At 44.6% G+C, this 25,176-nt stretch overlaps 1 protein-coding gene across 1 annotated transcript in view; it reads left to right on the top strand.

The window, feature by feature from the left end:
• The window catches only part of SMYD3 (SET and MYND domain containing 3), a 714,060-nt gene that overhangs the window by 585,661 nt on the left and 103,223 nt on the right, over positions 1-25,176 (top strand). Inside the window, exons 9-10 of the mRNA XM_059997139.1 lie at positions 17,815-17,902; positions 21,083-21,257. Coding sequence (XP_059853122.1) covers positions 17,815-17,902; positions 21,083-21,257 — 263 coding nt within the window. The remainder of the gene's footprint in view (positions 1-17,814; positions 17,903-21,082; positions 21,258-25,176) is intronic.

The raw sequence follows: 25,176 nt of genomic DNA, 5'->3' as shown, positions 1-25,176 counted from the left end.
AAATCAGAATCATGCAGCCCTGTTTTTTCTGTCGTCTGTTAACTTTGTACCACTTTGTACCCCAAGCAGCGAATCGCCTTCGTGCTTGCTTCCTGTTCACAGAGCCTGGAACCTTTTCTCAAAGCCGCCGTCATTCAGCATTACCTTCCTCACTGTCTTCTCATGGGTGACTGCTCCTCTCTCGAACTGTCTGGGGGTTGTGTGCTCTTGTCTGACCTTCTGTCATGATACAGCTTGTGTGTGTGTGTGTGTGTGTGTGTGTGTGTGTGTGTGTGTGTGTGTGTGTGTGTGTGTGTGTGTGTGTGTGTAGCGGTTACTGTGCTGAGCACTTCACACACGTTATATTTCATTTAGTCCTGATACCGACTCTGTGAGGTTGGTCCTCTAGTCCTGTTTCCTGTTGGGAAATGCTTAACGCCTATTTTAGCATCATGCTCTCAGATTTTGTTCTGGAAGGTGAACTGGCGCCATTGTGTGAGTAGAGCTGGATAAAGCAAACGCGAACTTAAATGACCGTCAAGAATTTTACAAGCTCGTAGTTTCCCAATAGTTTAATGACGACTCATCAAGACTACGGCTGCTTTGTTACAAAACAAAACAAAACAAAAATGCATTAAAAATGGGAGTGGGGCTTCCCTGGTGGCGTAGTGGTTGAGAGTCCGCCTGCCGATGCAGGGGACACAGGTTCGTGCCCCGGTCCGGGAAGATCCCACATGCCGCGGAGCAACTAAGCCCGTGTGCCACAACTACTGAGCCTGCGCTCTACAGCCCGCAAGCAACAACTACTGAGCCCATGTGCCACAACCACTGAAGCCCGCCTGCCACAAGTACTGAAGCCTGTGTGCCTAGAGCTCGTGCTCTGCAATAAGAGAAGCCACCACGATGAGAAGCCCGCGGACTGCAACAAAGCGTAGCCCTCGCTCGCCACAACTAGAGAAAGCCCGCGGGCAGCAACGAAGACCCAATGCAGCCAAAAATAAAGAAATAAATAAATACATTTATTTTTAAAAAAGACAATCATAGTGCCCTGGACTTGGTCACTTTTTGTGTCTATTCTAAACAAACTCATCTGTGCAGAAGCAGAGAGCATGGGAGATGTAACTGTTGATTGAGTAGACCAGGAAAATAAGCCTAAACCATTAAGCGCTTGCAGCAAGTCTTGCAAGAAAAGTGACAAGTAGGATCGAAGAGATTAGAGCCAATGACTGAGGCAGCAAAGACCAGGTGTGGTCCTTGGTCCTGACTGTGTGGTGGAATAACCTGGGGAACTTATAAAAAATGCAGACACCTGCCCGCCCCTGAGGGATTCTGCTATCATTTGCCCAGAGGAGACCTGGACCTCTGTATTTTAAAAAGTTCTTCAAGTGATTCTAAAAATATACCCACTGCATCAGACCCTGACAGCAGGGAAGAGAACCAAAGCTGGAGGAACAATAGGTGTGAGTTTGGAACAAAGTCAGAGACCTTGGTATCCCTTAAAGCACATTCCTGGTGCATCTGCTGTTTGTGCGTTATTGGTAGGATGTGTCAGGAAGTCAGCGCTCTGTAGCCTCCCAGAGTGAGCTAAAGCCTCTGATAGATGTAAAATAGGCATATCCCAAAGAGTTCAGCTCCCGTTGGTGATGAAAATCAGGTTCTCTCATGTGTGAAGCTCTCTGAGTGAAGTTCTGTCTACACTTGTGCAGAGCAAGCAGGATTTTCATATTTGTCTACTTCCAGAAAAGAATTCCATGCATATTCTAATTGATGATGAGCATTGACTAATATTAGAATCTTACTTTCAAGTAATCTGGGAAGTTAAACAAATAATAAAACAGAAATGTTAAAGGAAAACAGCTGGAGCTGTATACTTTGACCCACAGAGTATGACTCACAAAGGAAATAAAAACTGATTAAGAGGTAATGATTTTATAAATCCTCTGTGGCTGGCATCATTGCATTCCCTGGGGCAAGGGGTATGAAAAGAGAGAATTAGGCCATCTTGTACACCCAAAATGACATTTTGGACACACAAAATTTGGTGGGGACCTTGTGAGACATCAGTGTACAGATTATACCTGTACTATTTGGAGGCAGATTTGCGATTGGACGTTGACAACATGCCAGGCCCCCATGAAAGATGCCCATGACTCAGCGACTATTCTTTAGGAGCAGGAAGATTCTGAGTACATACTTGAGTGTGTGTTTCCAGTTCTCCCCAGGATTTCCAGCAGGCCCTCCGTGAAATCACTTGCCCCTTCCTGTACCTCTTTCTCTTCCTGTGAAGTGGGGACATCTCTGATCATCATCTGGTAATGTTTATGAAGCTCCATCAGACTTTTGTCTGGAAGGCTCTGTTAACAGTAATGCCTGCTTGGTTTCTGACATGGTTACAAGAGAATGGAGGTGGAGGCAGGGCACCAAACATAGCCAGTGCTTTTATCTTTGACATTATAAAAAGGTCCCCTGGCTGAGGGCCAGACTGGAGTTTCCTGGAATATAAAATGCAGACGTGTGCTTTCTGTTGGTGGGGCGCCAGGGAACGCTCACCGAGCCCTCGGCCAGGACTTCACTTCCACGGCCTGCACAGCTGCCAGGAAGAGCATCTGAGTCCTGGTGACTTTGTGCAGGGTCTCTCCTGGGTACGAGGTGGGGCCAAAAAAGAGCTGAACCGTGGAATTTGGTCACCTCCTCTCCCAGACCTTAGAAGGAGTGGTCTTCCTGCCAGACCCTCAGCTTATGAGTGATGCCCTCTGGAATGACCCTTCCCCCCTGCTCCCGCCAGCTTCCAGGAACAGAGCTCTGTGTGGATTAATTCACAGATGACAGAATTGTTTTAGAATAACTGGAGTAGCACCAGTGTTTCTCCTCTGAGAGACCAATGCAATCCTGAGCGCTTTCTTTTTGAAAATATGACTGAGATATTAGAGATAATTCTTCCCTCAAACCGGGACATATTTCTTTTGAACTTTTTGCCCATCTGGTACATGGTCTGTGGATTTCAGTGCTTCCTTACAGGGTATTGGTAAGAACTGGTGAAGGGCTGGGGCAAGCCAGCTATGAAAAGGTAGGGGAAGCTACAGAAATGGCCTTCGCTGGTGTTAAGGGACAGATTCTGATGTCACATTAAATAATTTCCTTTGGTTACGCTTACGATTACCTCCTAAAAAAGCACGTCTAGACTTCTGTCCAGGACTCATTATCTGAAATCGTTAGCGTGGACCCCAACTAAACTAGTAGTCCCTCAGTTTGAGACCACAGATTAAATAATCTGATGTGCTTGCTTTAGCAGATAAGCAAATACCATATTCTCGTGTGAGTTTGGAAAGTTGCCCACTCTAGTCATTATACATGCAAGCATTCGAGGAGATGTGTGGGTTAAATAATCATTGTCAAGTTCTTTGGTTGGCAGAGCGCAGTACTGGGCTGGGTCTAGTCTTTGTTCAGTCCTCTGCATACTCTCTCTGCTCTGACTGGTGTATTTTATACATGAGAAAAATCAGCTTAAAATAGAATGAAGGTGTTTGCAGTCTGTTGCACAACCACAGATTCCAGAGTCTCTCCCATCAGAATTTCAGGTCTCTCTTCGCGCACAGCAGACACTATATACACAGGTGACTAATGGAGTGGAAGGATTCGTTTCCATCTCCATGGTAACCTTAATCAGGTTCTCACCTGGGGTAGCTGAGCCAGGAGGCATTGTTAGCCTACAGGGCGCACAGCAGGCCAGCAGCAGAGCTGGGCTTGGGGCTCCAGCCTCCTTATTTCCATTTCACGGTGCTGCCTGTCACACACTCCCATATGCCACAAGCAGAGAACCCACATCCTGCTGTTGTTCATCCTATTTATAAATGTCTCTGCAGGAACGACGTCCAGGTCATGCTAACCGTCGCACTCAGAACACTGCCCCTTATACCTAACTTGAAACTGTTCTGCTGCGGTTCCAAGCACTTTCCTCTGTGTTTGCAGAGGAAAGTGAAAGCAGCTGTTCTCAAAGAAGGAACGATGAAGTGGAGGCGTGAGAGGCAGGAGGAGATGAGGGCTGTGGTTTGCATCTCCATTAAAACAAAACCTGCCCTGAAATTTGGGGGTATACTTTGCCTTAATGAGGGTTGCCATTAGAACAATTTTTCCTGTCAAATATTTGCATTTTTCCTAGTCTCAAACCTTCCACCTTGTGGTGTTTACACAACAAGATCCGCAGGACTCTGCTGGGAGTTGCGACAAATTCTCCTTAAATGTGCTTTTGCAAACAGAGCCAGTAGCCTTCTGCTGCATATAAGCCCATTCTGTATTCTCAGGAACATGTCTTTCTCGTGGAGGAGGGTGGTGGGAAGTGTCTGCTGCCTCAGCGTCTTCGTTTAATCTTCACCTGCCTTTGCATATCAGCCGGTCACGCTGACCCACACACTGTTGCACTAAAGGCAGATTTCCAGCAAACACCACGGACACGGATAGTCTTTCAAACTCCGCCGAGTGTGTGGATGCCAACTGCTTTTTATTTCCTCTACATGGACCTGATTTCATATAAGCAAATGAGCTTCATTCTTGGAGAAGGAGTTTTAGTCACTGCTTTGGGAATACCCAGCACAGAGGAAGGGGAGGTGTTGAGGTCGTAGCTGGGAAAGGCCTTTGATGGTTCTCAGTCACACTCAAGGCTTTGGTCACTTTCCTAGAATCCCTGAAGGGGCATTCCCCTTCCTGCTGGCAATTCTGTGTTCCTGGACATTTAACCTTGACCCCGCAGTTGGTTCCAGTGTATGGCCTTGTGGCAATCTGTAGTTGCAGTAGAGTCCTGAGGAGTCAAGTTCGATGGGCATTGACAAATGCTGACAGCTGCAGCGGGAACAGAAAGTTCAATGGTGGTGAAGAGAAACAGCACCGCTGGGGGCCCAGGTGGTTTCGTGAACTACCCCCCCCCCCCCCCCCCGCCAGCATCAGCACTTGTTTGGACTGGGCTTTAGTGCTGCGAGTTGCCCAAATGCTCCTCCCTGGATCCAAGGCAGTGACAGGATGGCTGTCTGGAGAAGGCTTGCCAGCCTGAGAAGGCATCTAGTCTGGGGTCAGCCAGCTCGGGGGCTGCGAGGGGGCAGGAGGCTGGAGCTTCGATCGAGCTCTTGGAGACCAGAGTTTTGAGCCCTGCTATAGACTGTTTGTGTACGTCACTCGCAGGCATTGAGATTTCACCATTTTATGAAGTAGGTGAAAGGAAGAACCTTTGCAAGGTGATTGCCCTCCGTCTGCATCTGGATGGCATCCATCTGCATCAGTGTGACCCATTGCTACAGTTATCACGGAGCCCAGTGGAAGGTACGCGACAGATCGTGCCTGTGAAGACTGGAGGGTTTTGGTGCGCGAGAGAAGTTTGTCTGGATGACTCGGTTGAGGAAGAGCCTTCCAGGCAGGGGGAATGAAATATGCAGAGATGCAGGGCATGGCCGAGTGGTTCTTGATTACGTTGTAATTTGCTCCTCTTCCTAATAGTAGGATGAGCCTGTTTTTCTCCCTCCCACCAAACAAAGCAGACTCCAGTCAGACCCCTGCCCTCTAGGATGGTTATTGAAAACTCGGGCCACTATGCCGTTCATGACATTAGTGCTTCTAGAGGGTGCAAAGGTAATGGGTTAGAAAGTGCATCTATGCAGAATTATTACTGCTGAAAATCTTAGCTTCAGGGAGGTTAAGTATCTGGCCAAGATCACACAGCTATGGAGCAGAGATTCACTTTAGGACCAAATCCAGTGTTCCTTTTACTAAGTTCTAATTATTGTGTACCGTTGCTTAATTGCCAAGTAGAACATTCTGCAAGTTGTACCTGCTTCCTTGAGAGAACATTCTTCTTCCCTGTCCATAATGCCCCTTGATTGGTTTGTGGTTGATATAATAGTGAATGCTCTATTTTTAACCACTGTTTTTTCCACTTTATGAAAGAGCCACTTTCCCCCTCAAGTTCAATCTGAAATGTTTTCGGTTTTTTCCAGAGGAGGTGGAAATTGGTTCCAGCAGAGATGTTTCCTGTGAATCATAAGGTTTTTCAATGATGTTGTGTATTAATCTATTAGTTCCCAGTATATTATCCATGAACTAGAGTACCTCGGTCAAAAGCACTGCAAATTGTACTTTGTTTGCCTCATAATTTTGAATTTCAGGACTTCCCAATCTCTCTCTGAAGTGCAGACACTATATTTGAACCTCATTTTGCTTTAGAAACAGAACGAAACAAAACACAAAAAAACCTCCTTTTAAGACACTAGAATTATTGAATTACTGGAAAAGTTTATGTGTTCAGTAATTTTATTTCCTAGCCTGTACTCATCTCTCTCCAATCCAATCTAATTAGAGTTTGCATGAGGATTGGGTAACAGGAAGTACTGGAAAGCAGATTGCCTTTCTCCTTTTCCTCTTAATGTGAACCATCTGAAATTAACCCAGTGCAAGAGTTTCAACATCAAACACTTGTGAGCCAAGTGAACACATCTGTTTAAGTGTTCCAAATGCAAAGTAGATCTGGATGGCTGCATCTGATGTTTGAGCCTGATAGAGCCACTGGTCACTTTCCCAAGGATGTGGTCAACCAGTCTTGCTGGATTCCAACCTTGCCCTATTGAAGAAACTCAGATTTCTAATTCTAACAATAACCACTGGCACCTGGCAGGGATGCTTCTACTTTGAAACCTAGAGGAAGCATTTGACCAATTGAATGTAATTGTGTGGACGGACACCCTTTGACGTAGTGGAGTATCTCATATCATCTGGTACCTATTTTTTACTCTTAAGGGAATAAAGTTAGGGTATTTATTTAGCAGCCATGTATGGGGGAACTTAGATGGCCTCACTGATCCATCCACGGGTAGTTGGGGGCAGGGACCTCTGCCAGGTGAGTGACAGGAAGCTCAGGATGATGTTGGAGATAGAAGCCAGGGGAGTGAACAGAGCTCCCTCCCAGGCAGCCTTGATGCTGCTGTCCCACAGCACGGGTCCTGAGCTTGCGTGGGATTTCTTATGCTGTGGGTAGCAGTCACCTTTAGGTTCTAGACCAGTATCTGGGCATTTGGTAAATACCAACAGTTACATTGAGAACACATCATTTTCCAACATAATCATGATATAGTAATATTAGAAACAAGTCAAGATAGGAGTATGGAGTGAAGAAAACAATCTTCTGTTTCTTCTGAGATTGTCTTTGTTGTTGTGGAATTAAGGTATTTTATTCTTACAGTACTGTTACCTATGGATTGTAGAAGATCACTCCTCTCCCTACATTCATCTACTTTGTCCCCAAACATTTACTGAATAACTTACCATGATGGCACTGGGAATAGTTACGATTAGGTGGTCCCTCAAGGAGTTCTGAGCTAGTTGAGGAAACAGTAGATCATTAAAGACAGCTTGGTGCTAAGAGAGAGGTTTGCAGAGTGGCTCTGGTGGCTCAGGAGGGCGGATAGACAACATTTCCTGATCGAGAACATTCGACACTGTGTCCAAAAGGGACAAATGGGAAGGAAGCGGGAGAAATGATTGGAAATAGAGATCCAAGAAAAGAGCAGGAAACTGCAATCCTAGTCCTGACAGAATCCAGAGGGAAAGGATTGCACTTGGAAGAATAGGTGTATTGGCAGTAAGATGGAGCCGGGGATGGGTCAGACTCGGGCAGGGTGGGGGGCTGCGAGAGGAAAGAAAGGGGGCGAATGAGAAGGAATCAAGTGTCAAGAGCAATGACTGCAGTTGTGGGGAGTTTGCACCTGGCCACGGGGGGGTGGGACAGATAAAGGAGCTTGAGTGGTCGAAGGGAGAAGGAAGACTCCTTCCTGCCAAGATTCTGAGAACAGCTTGCACAGTCCTGCCTTAGATGAGCTACTTCCATGTGTTTGTTGTTTAAAATGAAGACACACTTTTTAAGGACTCTACTGGAGCTGTGCGAGGGAGTGGTCACCAGAAGTAGAGCCGAACTAGCTGTGCACTGCTCCAGGCTCAAGTGGCCATGAGACCACCTTCTCATTTTACCAGTGGGGAAGCTGAGGACAGACAAAGGAGGCCTTGCCAGGGACACACAGGGCTCAGGACAGAGGTGCTGTTGTTGGCTCCTCATTCTCTTCATCATTTCCCAGCAGAGTGAACCTTCTCAGGAACCCTTCTGCTTAGAGTCCAAATTATGTTGATCGTTTGTAGAAAACTCAGCAATAGTACATTTTATTTTATATATATAATGTTCTCCCCCTACTGAAAACAAATTTCAGGACTCACCTATTCAAGCTCCTTTTACATAGTAAAGCTGAAGTTCAAAAAGGAATTCTTTCCCTAAATGATAGCAAGCATCTTGGGTACGTTTGGATAAGAAATAATGAAATAAATTTACTAATTTCATACGTCAGGGACTGTGAAAAAGAGCACACTCATTTACTCTTATATTTGCAAATTGAAAAATTAGAAGATTTAATTTATGCTTCCCTAAGTAGTTTCTCTGTTTGTGTATATATATTACACACACACATACACACACACACACACACACACACACACACACCCCTGTGAATGGTCTCCTCTTACCTGGTTGGTGTGGGAAGAGGGGAGGTAGACCCCATTATAGGGACCGTTACAGAAGAAGTGACAGAATGGAACGGGAGGGTCAGGACATGGCAGCGAGGTAAGGTGCGCTGGGAACCTGCGAGTGGAGACTATCACCTTGGTGAAACACTCCTGGCGTGGATGGCTAGCTGTGAGTGAATGTAGCTTTGTCTAGCTCCAGTATAAAGTGCTCCCAAGAGCTATTGTTTCTGAATGTTTGGAAACAATTTCAAAGCTTGCCTGCTCTTCTGTTAAGTAAATAAAGCCTTAGGCTCAACCCCAAAAACAGCTAATTAGATAATGGTGGGGATTTCCTTGTGAATATAATTCCCATATGAAATTGCTCTGCCTTGGGCCATGGTCTCACTCCGCTTGGTGGAAGAATGCAAGTTCCACTGTGGGTTCCACGTTGGAGGATTTTATTGCCGTTTTCCAAGTGCTAAGACTAGGAAGATCATAGGGGCCATGAGTTGAGTATGTGTTGAACTTAACTGTCTCACGAACATGAGTTTCACCTTTCAAGCAAGCCTAGGAGAAAGACAAATTCAAATTCAACACGAAGACAGTAGAAAGAGCACGGGCTCCAGAGCCAGACAGACTTGAATTTGAATCTTACCCCTGGCAGTTAGGGGCAGAAGGACATTTGTAACCGTTACTTAAGCTTTAAGACTGTCTTGTGCCTCGTTTGTTAATGGTGGGCATTGATGCCCTACAAGGATGTTGTGAGGAATAATTGAGATACATACAAGGGTCATCCACATCATGATCAAATAAATGTTAGTTTCTTCTTCCAAATCCATTCTACAGGCACTTAACTGAGCTTTTGTTACATACATGGTTCTGTGGTAGGTATTTGGGAGAGGCAGGATCAAAGAAGAATGACACCTATATTACTGTTGAAATGGGGACAATATGACGTGGCACTCAGACGACAGCCCAGGACCTCTATCCACACCAGCCTCCTTGCTGTTCCTGGAACACGCAGGCCTGTTCCTGCCTCTGCACCTCAAGACTTGCTGTTCCCTCTTCCTAGAACTCTTACCTCTGCTCCTTCACCCCTTCACCTCTAAGTCATCTTCTCAGCGATGGCTTCCCCGATCGCGCTAAACTCCCTGGGACTAGTACTCCCCATCGCTCTTCCCTGTTTATTTGTTTTTGCCTCTGACAAATATAATTTGTGTGTGTGTGTCTGTGTCTGTGTCTGTGTGTGTGTTTTCTGTCAACCCATTCTCCTTCTCCCTCTTCAGCGTAAACGCTGTGACTGTCTGATGTCTTCACTGCTCTATCCTCAGTGCCTAGAACAATGCCCAGTTGGCACCCAGTAAATTTTAATTGAATAGATGAGTGATGGAATTAATTAACTTCAGGTACCAGGAGGGTCATGTACCAAGTCCCAGTGGCCAGAAGAGCAGAAGCATGTTAGGGACTGTATTAGTTTCCTATGGCAGCCGTAACAGTGATCATAAAATTAGTGACTTAACACACACTTATTATCTGCAGTGCTGGAGGTCAGAAGCCTCACACAGGCCTCGCTGGGCTAAAATCAAAGTCTTGCCAGGGCTACGTTCTTTCTGGAGGCTCCAGGAGAGAATCCGTTTCCCTGCCTTCTCCAGCTTCGGCAGGCTGCCTGTACTCTTTCCTCTGTGTGTCCCTTCCTCTGTCTTCAAGGCCAGCAAAGGCAGGTTAAGTCCTCCTCACATCACATTGCTCTGACCTTCTCTTCTGCCTCCTTCCACTTTTAAGGTACCTTGTGATTCCACTGGGCCCACGTACATAGTCCAGGACAGTCTCTTAATTTTTTTTTTTTTTTTTTGCGGTACGCGGGCCTCTCACTGTTGTGGCCTCTCCCGTTGTGGAGCACAGCCTCCTGACGCGCAGGCTCAGCGGCCATGGCTCACGGGCCCAGCCTCTCCGCGGCATGCGGGATCCTCCCGGACCGGGGCACGAACCCGCGTCCCCTGCATCGGCAGGCGGACTCTCAACCGCTGAGCCACCAGGGAAGCCGCAGGCTCTTAATTTTAAGGTCAGCTGACCAACAGTCTGAATGCCACTGTCAACTTAATTCGCCTTTGCCATGTGTGCTAACATATTCACAGGTTCTGGGGATCAGGACATGGACATCTCTGGGGCTGCATGTGTCTGCCTACCCTAGAGTCTAACAAGTGAGATATTTTGCCTAGAGCCAAAGGTTTGAGCTGCCAGTAGTGAAATATAAAACAAAAATTTAATCAAGAATGGCCATGGTTGTCAAGATTTTTTTTTTTTTTAGATCTTTTTTGGAGTATCATTGCTTTACAATGGTGTGTTAGTTTCTGCTGTATAACAAAGTGAATCAGCTATATGTATACGTACATCCCCATATCCCCTCCCTCTTGCGTCTCCCTCCCACCCTCCCTATCCCACCCCTCTAGGTGGTCACAAAGCACCGAGCTGATCTCCCTGTGCTATGCGGCTGCTTCCCACTAGCTATCTATTTTACGTTTGGTAGTGTATATATGTCAGTGCCACTCTCTCACTTCATCCCAGCTTACCCTTCCCCCTCCCCATGACCTCAAATCCATTTTCTACATCTGCATCTTTATTCCTGTCCAGCCCCTAGGTTCATCAGAACCATTTTTTTTTTTTTTTTAGATTCCATATATGTGTGTTAGCATACGGTATTTGTTTTTCTTTTTCTGACTTCACTCTGTATGACAGACTCTAGGTCCATCCACCTCACTACAAATAACTCAGTTTCATTTCTTTTTATGGCTGAGTAATATTCCATTGTATATATGTGCCACATCTTCTTTATCCATTCATCTGTCGATGGACACTTAGGTTGCTTCCATGTCCCAGCTACTGTAAATAGTGCTGCAATGAACATTTTGGTACATGACTCTCTTTGAATTATGGTTTTCTCAGGGTATATGCCCCGTAGTGGGATTGCTGGGTCATATGGTAGTTCTATTTGTAGTTTCTTAAGGAACCTGCCTACTGTTCTCCATGGTGGCTGTATCAATTTACATTCCCACCAACAGTGCAAGAGGGTTCCCTTTTCTCCACAGTCTCTCCAGCATTTATTGTTTGTAGATTTTTTGATGATGGCCATTCTGACTGGTGTGAGGTGATACCTCACTGTAATTTTGATTTTCATTTCTCTGATGATGAGTGATGTTGAGCATCCTTTTATGTGTTTCTTAGCAATCTGTGTATATCTTCTTTGAAGAAATATCTGTTTAGGGCTTCTGCCCATTTTTGGATTGGGTCGTTTGTTTTTTTGATATTGAGCTGCATTAGCTGCTTGTATATTTTGGAGATTAATCCTTTGTCAGTTGCTTCGTTTGCAAATATTTTCTCCCATTGTCTTTTCTTCTTCTTTATAGTTTCCTTTGCTGTGCAAAAGCTTTTAAGTTTAATTAGGTCCCATTTGTTTACTTTTGTTTTTATTTTCATTACTCTAGGAGGTGGGTCAAAAAGGATCTTGCTGTGACTGATGTCATAGAATGTTCTCCCTATGTCTTCCTCTAAGAGTTTTACAGTGTCTGGCCTTACATTTAGGTCTTTAATCCATTTGGAGTTTATTTTTGTGCACGTGGTTAGGAAGTGTTCTAATTTCATTCTTTTACATGTAGCTGTCCAGTTTTCCCAGCACCACTTATTGAAGAGGCTGTCTTTTCTCCACTGTATATTCTTGCCTCCTTTATCAAAGATAAGGTGCCCATATGTACATGAGTTTATCTCTGGGCTTTCTGTCTTGTTCCCTTGATCTATATTTCTGTTTTTGTGCCAGTACCGCACTGTCTTCATTACTGGAGCTTTGTAGTTTAGTCTGAAGTCAGCGAGCCAAATTCCTCGAGCTCCGTTTTTCTTTCTCAAGATTGCTTTGGCTATTCGGGGTCTTTTGTGTTTCCATACAAATTGTGGAAGTTTTTGTTCTAGTTCTGTGAAAAATGCCATTGGTAGTTTGACAGGGATTGCATTGAATCTGTTGATTGCTTTGGGTAGTATAGTAATTTACACAATGTTGATTGTGAAATCCAAGAACATGGTGTATCTTTCCATCTGTTTGTATCATCTTTAATTTCTTTATTCAGTGTCTTATAGTTTTCTGTGCACAGGTCTTTTGTCTCCTTAGGTAGGTTTATTCCTAGGTATTTTATTCTTTTAGTTGCAGTGGTAAATGGGAGTGTTTCCTTAATTTCTCTTTCAGATTTTTCATTGTTAGTGTATAGGAATGCAGGAGATTTCTGTGCATTAATTTTGTATCCTGCTACTTTACCAAATTCATTGACTAGCTCTAGTTGTTTTCTGGTAGCATCTTTAGGATTCTCTATGTGTAGTATCATGTCATCTGCAAGCAGTGACAGTTTTACTTCTTTTCCGATTTGGATTCATTTTATTTCTTTTTCTTCTCTTATTGCCATGCTTAGGACTTCCAAAACTGTGTTGAATAATAGTGGCGAGAGTGGGGAACTTTGTCTTCTTCCTGATCTTAGAGGAAATGGTTTCAGTTTTTCACCATTGAGAATGATGTTTGCTGTGGGTTTGTCATATATGGCCTTTATTATGTTGAGGTATGTTCCCTCTATGCCTACCTTCTGGAGAGTTTTTATCATAAATGGGTGTTGAATTTTGTCAAAAGCTTTTTCTGCATCTATTGAGATGATCATATGGTTTTTCTCCTTCAATTTGTTAATTTGTTAATCACATTGATTGATTTGCATATATTGAAGAATCCTTGCATTCCTGGGATAAACCTCACTTGATCATGGTGCATGATCTTTTTAATGTGCCGTTGGATTCTGTTTGCTAGTATTTTGTTGAGGATTTTTGCATTTGTGTTCATCAGTGTTATTGGCCTGTAGTTTTCTCTTTTTGTGACATCTATGTCTGGTTTTGGTATCAGGGTGATGGTGGCCTTGTAGAGTGAGTTTGGGAGTGTTCCTCCCTCTGCTATATTTTGGAAGAGTTTGAGCAGGATAGGTGTTAGCTCTTCTCTAAATGTTTGATTGAATTTGCCTGTGAAGCCATCTGGTCCTGGACTTTTGTTTGTTGGAAGATTTTTAATCACAGTTTCAATTCCATTGTTTGTGATTGATCTGTCTATATTTTCTATTTCTTCCTGGTTCAGTCTTGGAAGGTTGTGCATTTCTAAGAATTTGTCCATTTCTTCCAGGTTGTCCATTTTATTGGCATAGAGTTGCTTGTAGTAATCTCTCATGATCCTTTGTATTTCTGCCATGTCAGTGGTTACTTCTCCTTTTTCATTTCTAATTCTGTTGATTTGAGTTTTCTCCCTTTTTTTTGTGATGAGTCTGGCTAATGGTTTATCAATTTTGTTTATCTTCTCAAAGAACCAGCTTTTAGTTTTATTGATGTTTGCTATTGTTTCCTTCATTTCTTTTTCATTTATTTCTGGTCTGATCTTTATGATTTCTTTCCTTCTGCTAACTTTGGGGTTATTTGTTCTTCTTTCTCTAGTTACTTTAGGTGTAAGTTTAGGTTGTTTATTTGAGATTTTTCTTGTTTCTTGAGGTAGGATTGTATTGCTATAAACTTCCCTCTTAGAACTGTTTTTGCTGCATCCCATAGGTTTTGGGTCGTCATGTTTTCATTGTCTTTTGTTTCTAGGTATTTTTTGATTTCCTCTTTAATTTCTTCTGTGATCTTTTGGTTATGTAGTAATGTATTGTTTAGCTTCCATGTGTTTGTGTTTTTTTCCGTTTTTTTCCTGTAATTGACATCTAGTCTCATAGCATTGTGGTTGGAAAAGATACTTGATATGATTTCAGTTTTCTTAAATTTACCGAGGCTTGGTTTGTGCCCCAAGATATGATCTGTCCTGCAGCTTGTTCCATGAGCACTTGAGAAGAAAGTGTATTCTGTTTTTTTTGGTTGGAATGTCCTATAAATATCAATTAAGTCCATCTTGTCTAATGTGTCATTTAAAGCTTGTGTTTCCTTTTTTATTTTCATTTTGGATGATCTCTCCATTGGTGAACGTGAGGTGTTAACGTTCCCTACTGTTATTGTGTTACTGTCGATTTCCCCTTTTATGGCTTTTAGCATTTGGCTTATGTATTGAGGTGCTCCTGTGTTGGGTGCATAACTGTTTACAATTGTTATATCTTCTTCTTGGATTGATCCCTTGATCATTATGTAGTGTCCTTCTTTGTCTCTTGTAATAGTCTTTATTTTAAAGTCTGTTTTGTTTGATATGAGAATTGCTGCTCCAGTTTTCTTTTGGCTTCCATTTGCATGGAATATCTTTTTCCATCTCCTCACTTTCAGTCTGTATGTGTTCCTAGGTCTGAAGTGGGTCTCTTGTAGACAGCATATATATGGGTCTTGTTTTTGTATCCATTCAGCCAGTCTGTCTCTTTTGGTTGGAGCATTTAATCCATTTACATGGAAGGTAATTATCAATATGTATGTTCCTGTTACCGTTTTCTTAATTGTTTTGCGTTTGTTTATGTAGGACTTTTCCTTCTCTTGTGTTTCCTGCCTGGAGAAGTTCCTTTAGCATTTGTTGTAAAGCTGATTTGGTGGTGCTGAATTCTCTTAACTTTTGCTTGTCTTTAAAGGTTTTAATTTCTCTGTCGAATGGTTGTCAAGTTTTAATATGGGGGCTTCAACTGGGAGGCACTAGGAAGTTACTAAAGGCTTTTGTGATATGGTGGGACTGTGGCTTCAGGAGACGGAGATGGACTTAGAGCAGGTATTTGGAGGGAGATTGATGTTTAACCTTTTAAACGCAAGTGATTTTTATTTCCTTCTTATACACACAAAACACTAGGCTCTTACTTGGAATTTCCTAGAAGAAGTAGGGTCCACTTATGGTGTCTTTTTAAAAACCACCCTATTATATTACACATATGTACAACACCTGTACACAGAGACTCATAAAGCCCTGTCACACAGACACACTCACACAAATGCACACATTTCCTCCTACACACACCCACTGCCTCTCCCGTTCTTGGATCTCTTTTCTGTGGTACTTGGTGGCTCTCCTTCTTTTCTGCCCTGGCACACTTGAATGACATGTATCTTCCCACCAGTAACATAGGGCTTACTCTGGCAGTGGTTCTCACAGGGGTCATTCTATAAACCTCCCCTAGTAGGCATGTAAGAATCTCCAGAGAGATACATATAGTTTGAAAAAGTTTTCCCTCCCTCACCTTTACCATCACCCCACAGTGGCTGTGATTTGATATCACTTTCTAGAATGGTTCTTCTCCCTGACATCTCCTGAGAATCTAGGGGATATGGAACACCTGGTTTTGAGTAGCGTCTGATGAGAATTTCTTACCCTTTGGTTAGCCTCTTTAACGCAGTGCCATCCAGTAGAACTTCCTGTGATGATAGAACTGTTCTCTGTCTGCGCTGCCCAATATGGTAGCCACAGCCACATGTGGCTACTGAGCTCTTGAAATGTGGACATACAGGAAAAATAGAGGACTCAGTAGGAAGACAGACAATGAATAAATGGTAACTCCTACCTTCATTTTGAATTGCTTTTTAAGTTGTTTTGCTTTAGTTTTTGCAGAAGTCAACATTGGTTCACGTGGGTGTAGTTACGCTCATCTTTTACCTAACTTCATTTTGATTGATAACTCAATATTTGATTGAAGTGTAGGACTTCCCTGGGGGCGCAGTGGTTAAGAATCCGCCTGCCAATGCAGGGGACATGGGTTCGAGCCCTGGTCCAGGAAGATCCCACATGCCACGGGGTCACTAAGCCCGTGAGCCACAACTACTGAGCCCGCGTGCCACAACTACTGAAGCTTGTGCACCTAGAGCCTGTGCTCCGCAACAGGAGAAGCCACCGCAATGAGAAGCCCACGCCCCACAACGAAGAGTAGCCCCCACTGGCCGCAACTAGAGAAAGCCCACATGCAGCAACGAAGACCTGATGCAGCCAAAAATAAATAAATAAATAAATTTATTATTTTTTTTAAAGTGTTATCCATGGGTCTCCTGACAAATGATTCTTTCTCTTGCCTCTGTTCCCCTTCCTGATAAATACATACATACATATATGTATATATGTAAGCTGTATTGAGATATAATTCACATATGGTACAATTCAATCAGTTAAAGTGTACAATTCAATAGCTTTTCATGTATTCAAAGAGTTATGGAATCATCAACATGATTGATTTTAGAATATTTTTATCACCCCCATAAAACTCATTAGTAGTCACTCCCCCGTTCTCCCTACCCACCACCCCCTGCCCTAGCCATTTACTAATCTACTTTCCTGTCTCTATGGATTTATCTATTCTGAGCATTTCATATGGGTGGAGTCATACAATATATGGTCCTTTATGACCGGCTTCTTTCACTAAGCGTGATGTTTTTTAAGGTTCATCCATGTTGTAGCATGTATTAGTACTTCATTTCTTTTTTTTTTAATTTATTTAATTTATTTATTTTTGGCTGCATTGGGTCTTCCTTGCCGTGTGCGTGCTTTCTCTAGTTGCGGCGAGCGGGGGCTACTCTTCATTGAGGTGCGTGGGCTTCTCATTGCGTTGGCTTCTCTTGTTGCGTAGCACGGGCTCTAGGCATGTGGGCTTCCCTAGTTGTGGCTCACGGGCTCTAGAGTGCAGGCTCAGTAGTTGTGGCGCACGGGCTTCGTTGCTCCGTGGCATGTGGGAAGTTCCCAGACCAGGGCTTGAACCCTTGTCCCCTGCATTGGCAGGCAGATTCTTAAACACTGCGCCACCAGGGAAGCCCAGTACTTCATTTCTTTTTATTGTCAACTAATATTCCATTGTATGGCTATACCACATTTTGTTTATCCATTCATTGGTTGATGGACGTTTGGGTTGTTTCTACTTTATTTGCTATTATGAAAATGCTGCTGTGAACATTTATGCACAAGTTTTCATGTGAACATATATCCGCATTTTTATTGCATATACATCTATGGAGTGGAATTATCGTATAGTAACTCTGTTTAACTTTTAGAATAACTGCCAAACTGTTTTCCAAAGTGGCTGCACCATTTTACATTCCTACCAGTAATGCATGAGGGTTCCAGTTTTTCCACAACCTTCCCAACATTTGTTATTATCTTTTTGATTATAACCATCCTAGTTATGAAATGATATCTCCTTGTGGTTTTGATTTGCATTTCCCCGATGGCCAGTAATATTGAGCATCTTTTCATGTGTTTATTGGCCATCTGTATATCTTCTCTGGAGAAATATCTATTCAGATCCTTTGCCCATTTTTTAATTGAGGAATTTGTCTTCCTCTGTTCTTTTCATTTGGCCTGAGCAGGATGCTGATATGCTAACTGGTGATGAACAAGTGTGGAAGGAAGTTCAAGAATCCCTGAAAAAAATCGAAGAACTGAAGGCACATTGGAGTATCCTTTTACCTGCGCATTGAGTTGTTTTGTAGGATTGCTTCCTTACTGGTTGGAGCCTAGTATTAATGAATCCATGTCCGGGGTTTGACCTCTCCACGAGCCAGAGAGCTTCATTGTGTTCCGTGGTCACAGGTTGCATCCCTGACCCCAGCCAACAATTTCAGTAATGGCTAAGGAAGATATGGTAAGGTCAGCATGAATTCCTCTCCACCATTAGATGATAATCCAAATTTATAGGCAGGATTAGTGGGACAGTAAGTAGTACTCTCTTTATATGTACAAGGTAGCAAATTTCTGGATTCCCTTCCTCCCGTAACCTACATCTCTAAAAAGTATAACTTGGAATCCTTATAATTTAATGACTGTAGTCAACCATGACTGCAATGGCAATGGGAGTTGCTTCACAATACATTTTCTTGGCGTAAATAGTGAGGGGACCTCAGGAGGACCATAAGCCCTGGAGGATTGTAAGAGCCCGTGGTCTTTCAGCCTTTGAGTCTCAAGGAGTTGATTAACTCCCAAGTGGATTCACTGTGTTCCCCTTTCTCTTTTCCCCCAATCGTCTTATGGTCATGGAAAAGTCTGCAGAAAGGTGCCTGTTCTGTCATCCATAGTCTGTTCTCTTTGGGTGGGCTGTCTTCCCTGCTCCCCTCACTGGAGCAGAGGGACTTGTGGTAAACACCCAGAAAATGCAAATACAGGTCAGCATTAGCTTGGGAGAAAAGCCTCTTAGTTAAAATTATTCCATTTTTTTGCTCACTGATGTGTTTTACAGGAAAGGTTTGCCTTGTTTGCCAGGTGACTGCTGCCAGTGTTTCGAAGGGAAGTTGTCATGTGGTCCCTCCCAGCTTGCTGGGGGAGAAAGTAGATGTATTCCTGTCAGCGGCTGCATCTGGTTTTTACTTCTAAGGCTTGTCACCTCAAACCTCTTTAAAATGAGTTGGAGCATATGTAAATGAACAGACAAATAATTATGGAGGTCATGCAACATGATGTTAAAATAGAGTCAAAGTCTTGCCACAGAAATGTCTGGCATTGTGTAAGGGACAGGCATTCCTCCTGACGATCCGTCAAATATCTAATCCTAGGATGAAAAGCCACAGAGACTAGCCTGACAGTCTGTTACGAAACCAGTGCGTTGCCTAAGATTCTGCTTCCCCCAGCCTCTGGGGGCCACATGCCGCAAACTTCAAACATCACGTCAGGTGGATACCACAGACAGTCATCAAGTCACTTTTCTTCAATAAATGTGCCTCTTCCGAGACCAGAGGCAACTCCTCAGAGACAGGACTCATCCTAAAATTGCAGAGTGTTATGTACAGAAAGGCCCTCAGCCATGTGTTAGGGGGCCTGTAGTTCTAACCAGGAAGTCGGGCCTGTGGGGTAAGGTATCATGCCACCAGAGGCCCCCGCTGAAAGAAAAATATATTTCCTGCGAGGGTTACTTAAAATAGGAGCTCCCACTCACGCAAGTGGCTTGATCGGTTTATCAAAAGTGTTCACTGATGTGTTGGAAAGCAGTGCCCTGCGAGTCTGAACTGTGGAAAAGGTAGATTTTGCCGGAGGGAGGGCAAAGGACAGGTGGGCCATCTGTCCAGGACGGGGGATGCTGTGTTAGGACCTGAGGAAGAGGCCTTGAGTTGGAGGCGGGGCGGAGAGCCCTGGGCTGTGTGAGAGTCGGGCAGGGTGTGGGTGTATGGCGGGGAAATGCCATCAGCCTTACTCCACTGAACCGTCTTCCTTAAGCTGGTCACGCTCGGAGGTCATGACACAGTAAAAGGAGGTGGAAGGCACTGATATTTGTGCAGTATGATCTTGTGCAAGACACGAAATGTTCTCCCACTGTGTCCCAGGTACACAATTCTGCCTGGCTCAGGAGAGAAGACGTGAAGCGTTTTTAAAAACTTTACCTACGGTATCTTATTTAATTCTTACAGCGACATTAGGCATTTTTATTTCTGGCCTACTTCAAAGCACAGGTGACGTCCTCAGAACCTCAAATCTGACCAGTGACAGAACTAGCTTAGATTTAAATCCAGCTTTATCTGCGGTCCAACGCTATGCCATTTCTGTAAATCGGCAAACCTTGCGCGCTGTGGAATTCCAGCCTATGGAAGCAGATGAATTCGGAGCTACACAGGTTGAAGGTGAGAGAGGAGCCGGGGCCGGGCAGCCCCAGCCCAGCATCCTCCTAGGCCTCGGCCTTGCCTAACACAGCATCAAAGGGAAGAAACTGTGTCAGGCCTCTGGGGCCTGCCTTCTCTCCACCTGCAGCTGTGCTTCTGAGGGAGTTCACCTGAAGGACTCGAGGCGTGCTGCGTGCACCACGTCCTCAGTGCTCTGACTGCCTTGTCAGTTTTAAAAAGTAAGGTCGCCACTGGGCTCCATGAGAGTAAGTTATGGACTTCCGGTTAATCAGAACGTCATTGTGGCTCCGGAGTGAATATTGGGTCTTCTCCCCCCCTTTTCAAAGCATCCTTTCCCCCTGCCTGCAATTTATGTACATAAGCCACATGTTCTTAATGTTTATCTTTTACTTTGGGGGTTTTAAATAAGAATACCTTTATTTGGTTAAGCATAGACTGGAATCACTTTTGTTTTATAATCAAAAACCTTAAATTTGAGATCCACTGGCAATGGATTTCTTTAAGTTGTTTCCCCTAGTGTGTGCCTGGGGTTGTGTTTTTGGTTTCTTATACGCCCAAGGTTCAAATGACACAGAAGCAAAAATGAGCTCCTCCTTTTTTAAAAGGAGTCTCTCTAAAGCTTCTTTCATTTCAGATCATTTTTGAAACAGAAACTAACAGAGTAAACAATTTTAAACTGAACTAACTTAGTCTTTAGCTCATTTAATAAACAGCTGCATTTATTTCATGGCTAGGTTTAAAGAGAATCCGTGTAGGAATAGGAAGGAAGAATGGTTCTCTGGAAATCTAATCCCTCAAAGCACAGGCTGGGTTGGAAGATGGTTTGTTGATGTAAACAGAATTTCCTTCTCTGAGACGCCACTCACATGTTTTTGTTTCTCAAGTGTGTTTTCAGGCAGCTCATCTGTGCAAAATAATGGGCGCTTCCTTCCCTCCTGTGCCTGGGAGCTCTTCAGCCTTTTCAGAATCTCCTTTTGCTTTTGTTTTTCCTTGATGAAGACAGTGAATCCTTAACTCAGGTTAATAACAGAGTGGGAACAGGTTCTGGCCATGTGCCAGACGACCCTGAGCAGCAACGCAGAGCGGCTTCCTGACATCAACATCTACCAGCTGAAGGTGCTCGACTGTGCCATGGACGCCTGCATCAACCTCGGGCTGCTGGAGGAGGCGTTGTTCTACGGCATTCGGACCATGGAGCCGTACAGGTGAGTCCCGGGGAGGGGCTGAAGTAAGGGCTACCGTGTCTTGGCTTGGGGCAGAGGCTCGAGAGAGCCTGACATCATCGTGACCATTGCTGCTTTGTAAAAGCGTTCCGTCTGCTGCTCACAGCGTGTAAACCACACCTTCGTTCATGTGTGCGTTCGTTCTTCATTTCTAAAGTCCCTTCCGTGTGTCAGGCACTGTGGGTGTGCAGGGACTGATGAGATGCTGTCTGCACGTGGAGCTAGTGCTTGGAATAAGGTGCAATGCTCGCGATGGCAGAGGCAAGGACAGAGTTTGGGGGAGCAGAGAGGGGCTCGGCACAGACGTAGCCTGGGGGCTGCGGCCTGTGACCTCAGCCCTGCTGATCTAGGTGAGGACGCCGGTGTGGGACCCTCCACCTGGCTGACAGCAGTGCTGGTTTCTTCCATTTCTCAGGGCTTTATGGTTCCCAGGGTGCCTTCACTCGAGCCCTCTGACCTCATAATCACCTTATGACCCAAGCAGGAGAGCAGGGGGACAGCCCTGCTCAAATATGTCATTGAGTCAGAGGAAGGAACTACTGGTAATGAATTGTTTCTTGACCGGCCTCAGCTCCTCCAGACCCGTGCGTGTTTTGCCCCTAGAGGTTCTGGTTACTCAGGGGAGCTTCCGGAGGGAGGGCAGTGTTGAAGTCTAGTGCTGAGAATTTGGTGCTGGTGGGTGTGAGACCCTAGTTTGCAGTGGGCTAAGAACATAAGTTTGGAAGATGAGATAGATCAGTCCAGAAGAAAGGGCACAGAGACGCATATACCATCATCTGAGGTTGGAATAGCCGCCTCCAGCACAGAACAAGATCACTCACTGTGGGGAAGGTGGTCTGAAAGCATCTGGGACCTGGGGAGGCTGGGGGAGGCCCCTGCGGAGGAGGGGCACCATTCCAGGCAGATACTGAGTTTCCCAGCTCTGAAGACCGTGCAGACATGATGTCAGCCCTAAGGGGCTGAGCAGAGTGATCCAGGTCTAGACCTATGCAACATGGGCAACAGGCAGGGGAATGGTCCTCAGGGAAGGAGGGGAGGGAGGCAGACCCCAGGGCGCCGCCTGTCCCCACGTGAGGAAGAGCCTCAGAAGACACTGGAGCTGGGAAGCTACCAAGATCAACACGATAAGAACAGAAGCAAGTCCAGGGTCTGGGATATCAGTCCGGGCAAAGGGAGGAAGCCGGAAATGACACATTTGGTCAGGAAGCCAGGAGCACGGTGCAGACAGAGAAGGACCTAAAGATGGCATAGACCCACCAGCCAGGTGCATGGCAGAAGTCCATAGGCCAGCCACGGCACCAGGGTGACCCTGAGGGTGTTTTTCAGAGCTTCTCTAGGTGGTTTCTCCCGGTGCCTTGTGGTTGAAGAGCTTTGGAATCCAGACTGTGAGTCAGCTTTAATCAAATTTATAAGAGATTGCCTTGAGGGCTGGGACTGTAGACTTTCCCATGAGCGTGAAATGTCTGTTAGGTATGATGAATCTTGTGGGTTCTCAGAAAATATGAATTGAATACAGAGAGATAAGGCTTCGTTCGTTCTCTGTGTTGCAGTGAGAGGCAGGTTGGGGACGGTTGGCGTTACCCCTCTGAACTCAGGGCTCGGGCTCACGGCGCCAAACCACAGGCTGCCCGGTGAGCGGATGGAATCCGGCCAGGAGACAAAGACGGAAAATCCTCTTTCCTCCAGACCCCCTCGGCGGCGGCTCGCCCCGCTGCCGTCTGGGGCTGGAAGTGCACTGAGCCCGCCGCCCAGGCGCAGGAATATATGTTGGTCCCCCGGCTTCATTAGGAAAGCCGCATGCCTTTGAGGGAGCTCGTTCTCCGTGTACTTTTGAATCCGCTTTTCTCCATAGCCCCCAAGGCTTCCCTGAAGGACTTTCTTACCCCCTTTATTAACTGGCAGTTTCACTGACTTAAACTTGAATCAAACAAAGAGGCCTTTCTTGTAAGCGAGGCCAAGTCCACGGAATGTACTCCATGTTGTTTGGAATACTTTTGGTTATGTTTCCCTGGTGTTGGGCAGGTCACGATCTCTCTGTAAATGTACCCTCTGTTCTTACGCTGGGTGACACATTTCCAAGCTTCCCTCCGTTTCTCCTCCCTGGAGCTTATTAAGGAGTTGCTCTGTGGTGTTCTGTATTTCAAGAAATCGAATCTGCAATGATCCACTTCAAACGAGTGAGATCTGAACTATTTGCTTTCAAAGTTGTAGCAGAGAAAAGGGCTATCAGTAATCCAGACCAACAGAGTTAAGAGAAATGAGAGGGATGGATGCCGACAGACTTGGCCCTTTTTCCCTTTAGCTCAGGCAAAAGTGAAAATAAAGAACTAACGGGCCAGATGCCCTGCAAGCCCTTTAACAATCTTAGAGTGTGAGGTAGGAATCCCGAGGTGGGCAGTGGTTTTCACCCCGCAGGTGTGCACGAGGGAACTCACGCTGTGGGCCTCCCCCGTCTACACGGTCTCCCGGCAAATGCTTCGGGTGGGCTTTTTGTCCACCTGTAGCCAAGGACACGGGTAGTTAGGCATTTGTTACTGAGAGGTGACTGGATTGCCATCTGCCGTAACAGTTTTACAATGTTAATATACTGTTTTCAGCAACTAGATTGAGGTCAAGACTCTAGTGATGATTTTGTCACTGCTGACCTTGGCTAAATCTTAACTGCTGACCTTAGAGGAGAAGGCGTCCATTATTCCATTTTTATCCAAATCACCGCGTTGCCCTCGGCTCCCTTCTTGTCACTCCATTCATTTATTTTTACTCAATAGAAGTTCCTTTTATGGTGCAACATAAAATATTAAGTTCTTTATGTTTCATAAAGCAATTTGGAATTAATTCACATACAACAAAATGTGCAGTCTTTAGTATTAACTCACAGTACTTCTCCTGAGAGTATCTATGTGTGTATCTGTGATTATATATGCAGTCATCTGTCTGTTAGCACTACCAACATTAAGTAATTTAAAGGTATTTCCCAAATTTTACTTAAAAATACAATTCAGTCAAATCTCAGCTGTAAGACGAATTGGGTTTCAAAAGTTAGTTTCCCAGTTGGTAGTTTAGAACTTGGGAAGCATTTTCTTATTGAAGAAGGTATTACAGATCATGCTGAGGTCCCTGGACTAGCCCGTGAAAGTCTACTAGGCATCGTCAATGTAGGCCTACATGTTTTTAAAAAAAGGAGAAAGAAAAACAAAAACAAAACTGAACATAGTTTTAAAAACTAAGATTCAAATTATGTTGAATACAAATTAAAGTTGATTTTCTTTAGGAACCAGAGGCTGATACGGAGGTACAGAGGCTTCTTAAGGCTTTGAGGAGGACTTTCAATATATTCACACGTTCTGTTAATTTTTTTTAATATCCTTATTGGAGTATAATTGCTTTACAATGGTGTGTTAGTTTCTGCTGTATAACAAGGTGAATCAGCTATACGTATACATATATCCCCATATCCCCTCCCTCTTGCGTCTCCCTCCCACCCTCCCTATCCCACCCCTCTAGGTGGTCACAAAGCACTGAGCTGCTATGCGGCTGCTTCCCACTAGCTATCTACCTTACGTTTGGTAGTGTATATATGTCCATGCCACTCTCTCACTTCATCCCAGCTTGCCCTTCCCCCTCCCCGTGACCTCAAGTCCATTTCAATATATTCACACGTTCTGGTAATTTTTGTTGTAAGAATAATACATACTCCTAGGAAAGGACATTTTCAAAACGACGGAAAGGTAAAAATCATCCTCATCTTTCACATCCTGTCCCACTCCCTAAAGATGGCCATGGTAAGTTTCTTTCTGAACTTTTCCATGTGTGAGGGACTCGTCTGAATATATTCCAAAGCCCCACTTTTCCCTCCTTCCCTCACTTTCTGTTTTCTTCTTGTCTTTCTTGGGGAGAGACT

Source organism: Delphinus delphis, chromosome 1, assembly GCF_949987515.2.
Source record: "Delphinus delphis chromosome 1, mDelDel1.2, whole genome shotgun sequence".
Classification (NCBI taxonomy): Eukaryota; Metazoa; Chordata; class Mammalia; order Artiodactyla; family Delphinidae; genus Delphinus; species Delphinus delphis.
Note: the sequence above shows the minus strand (reverse complement) of the source record. Positions and strands in the feature narration are given on the sequence as shown.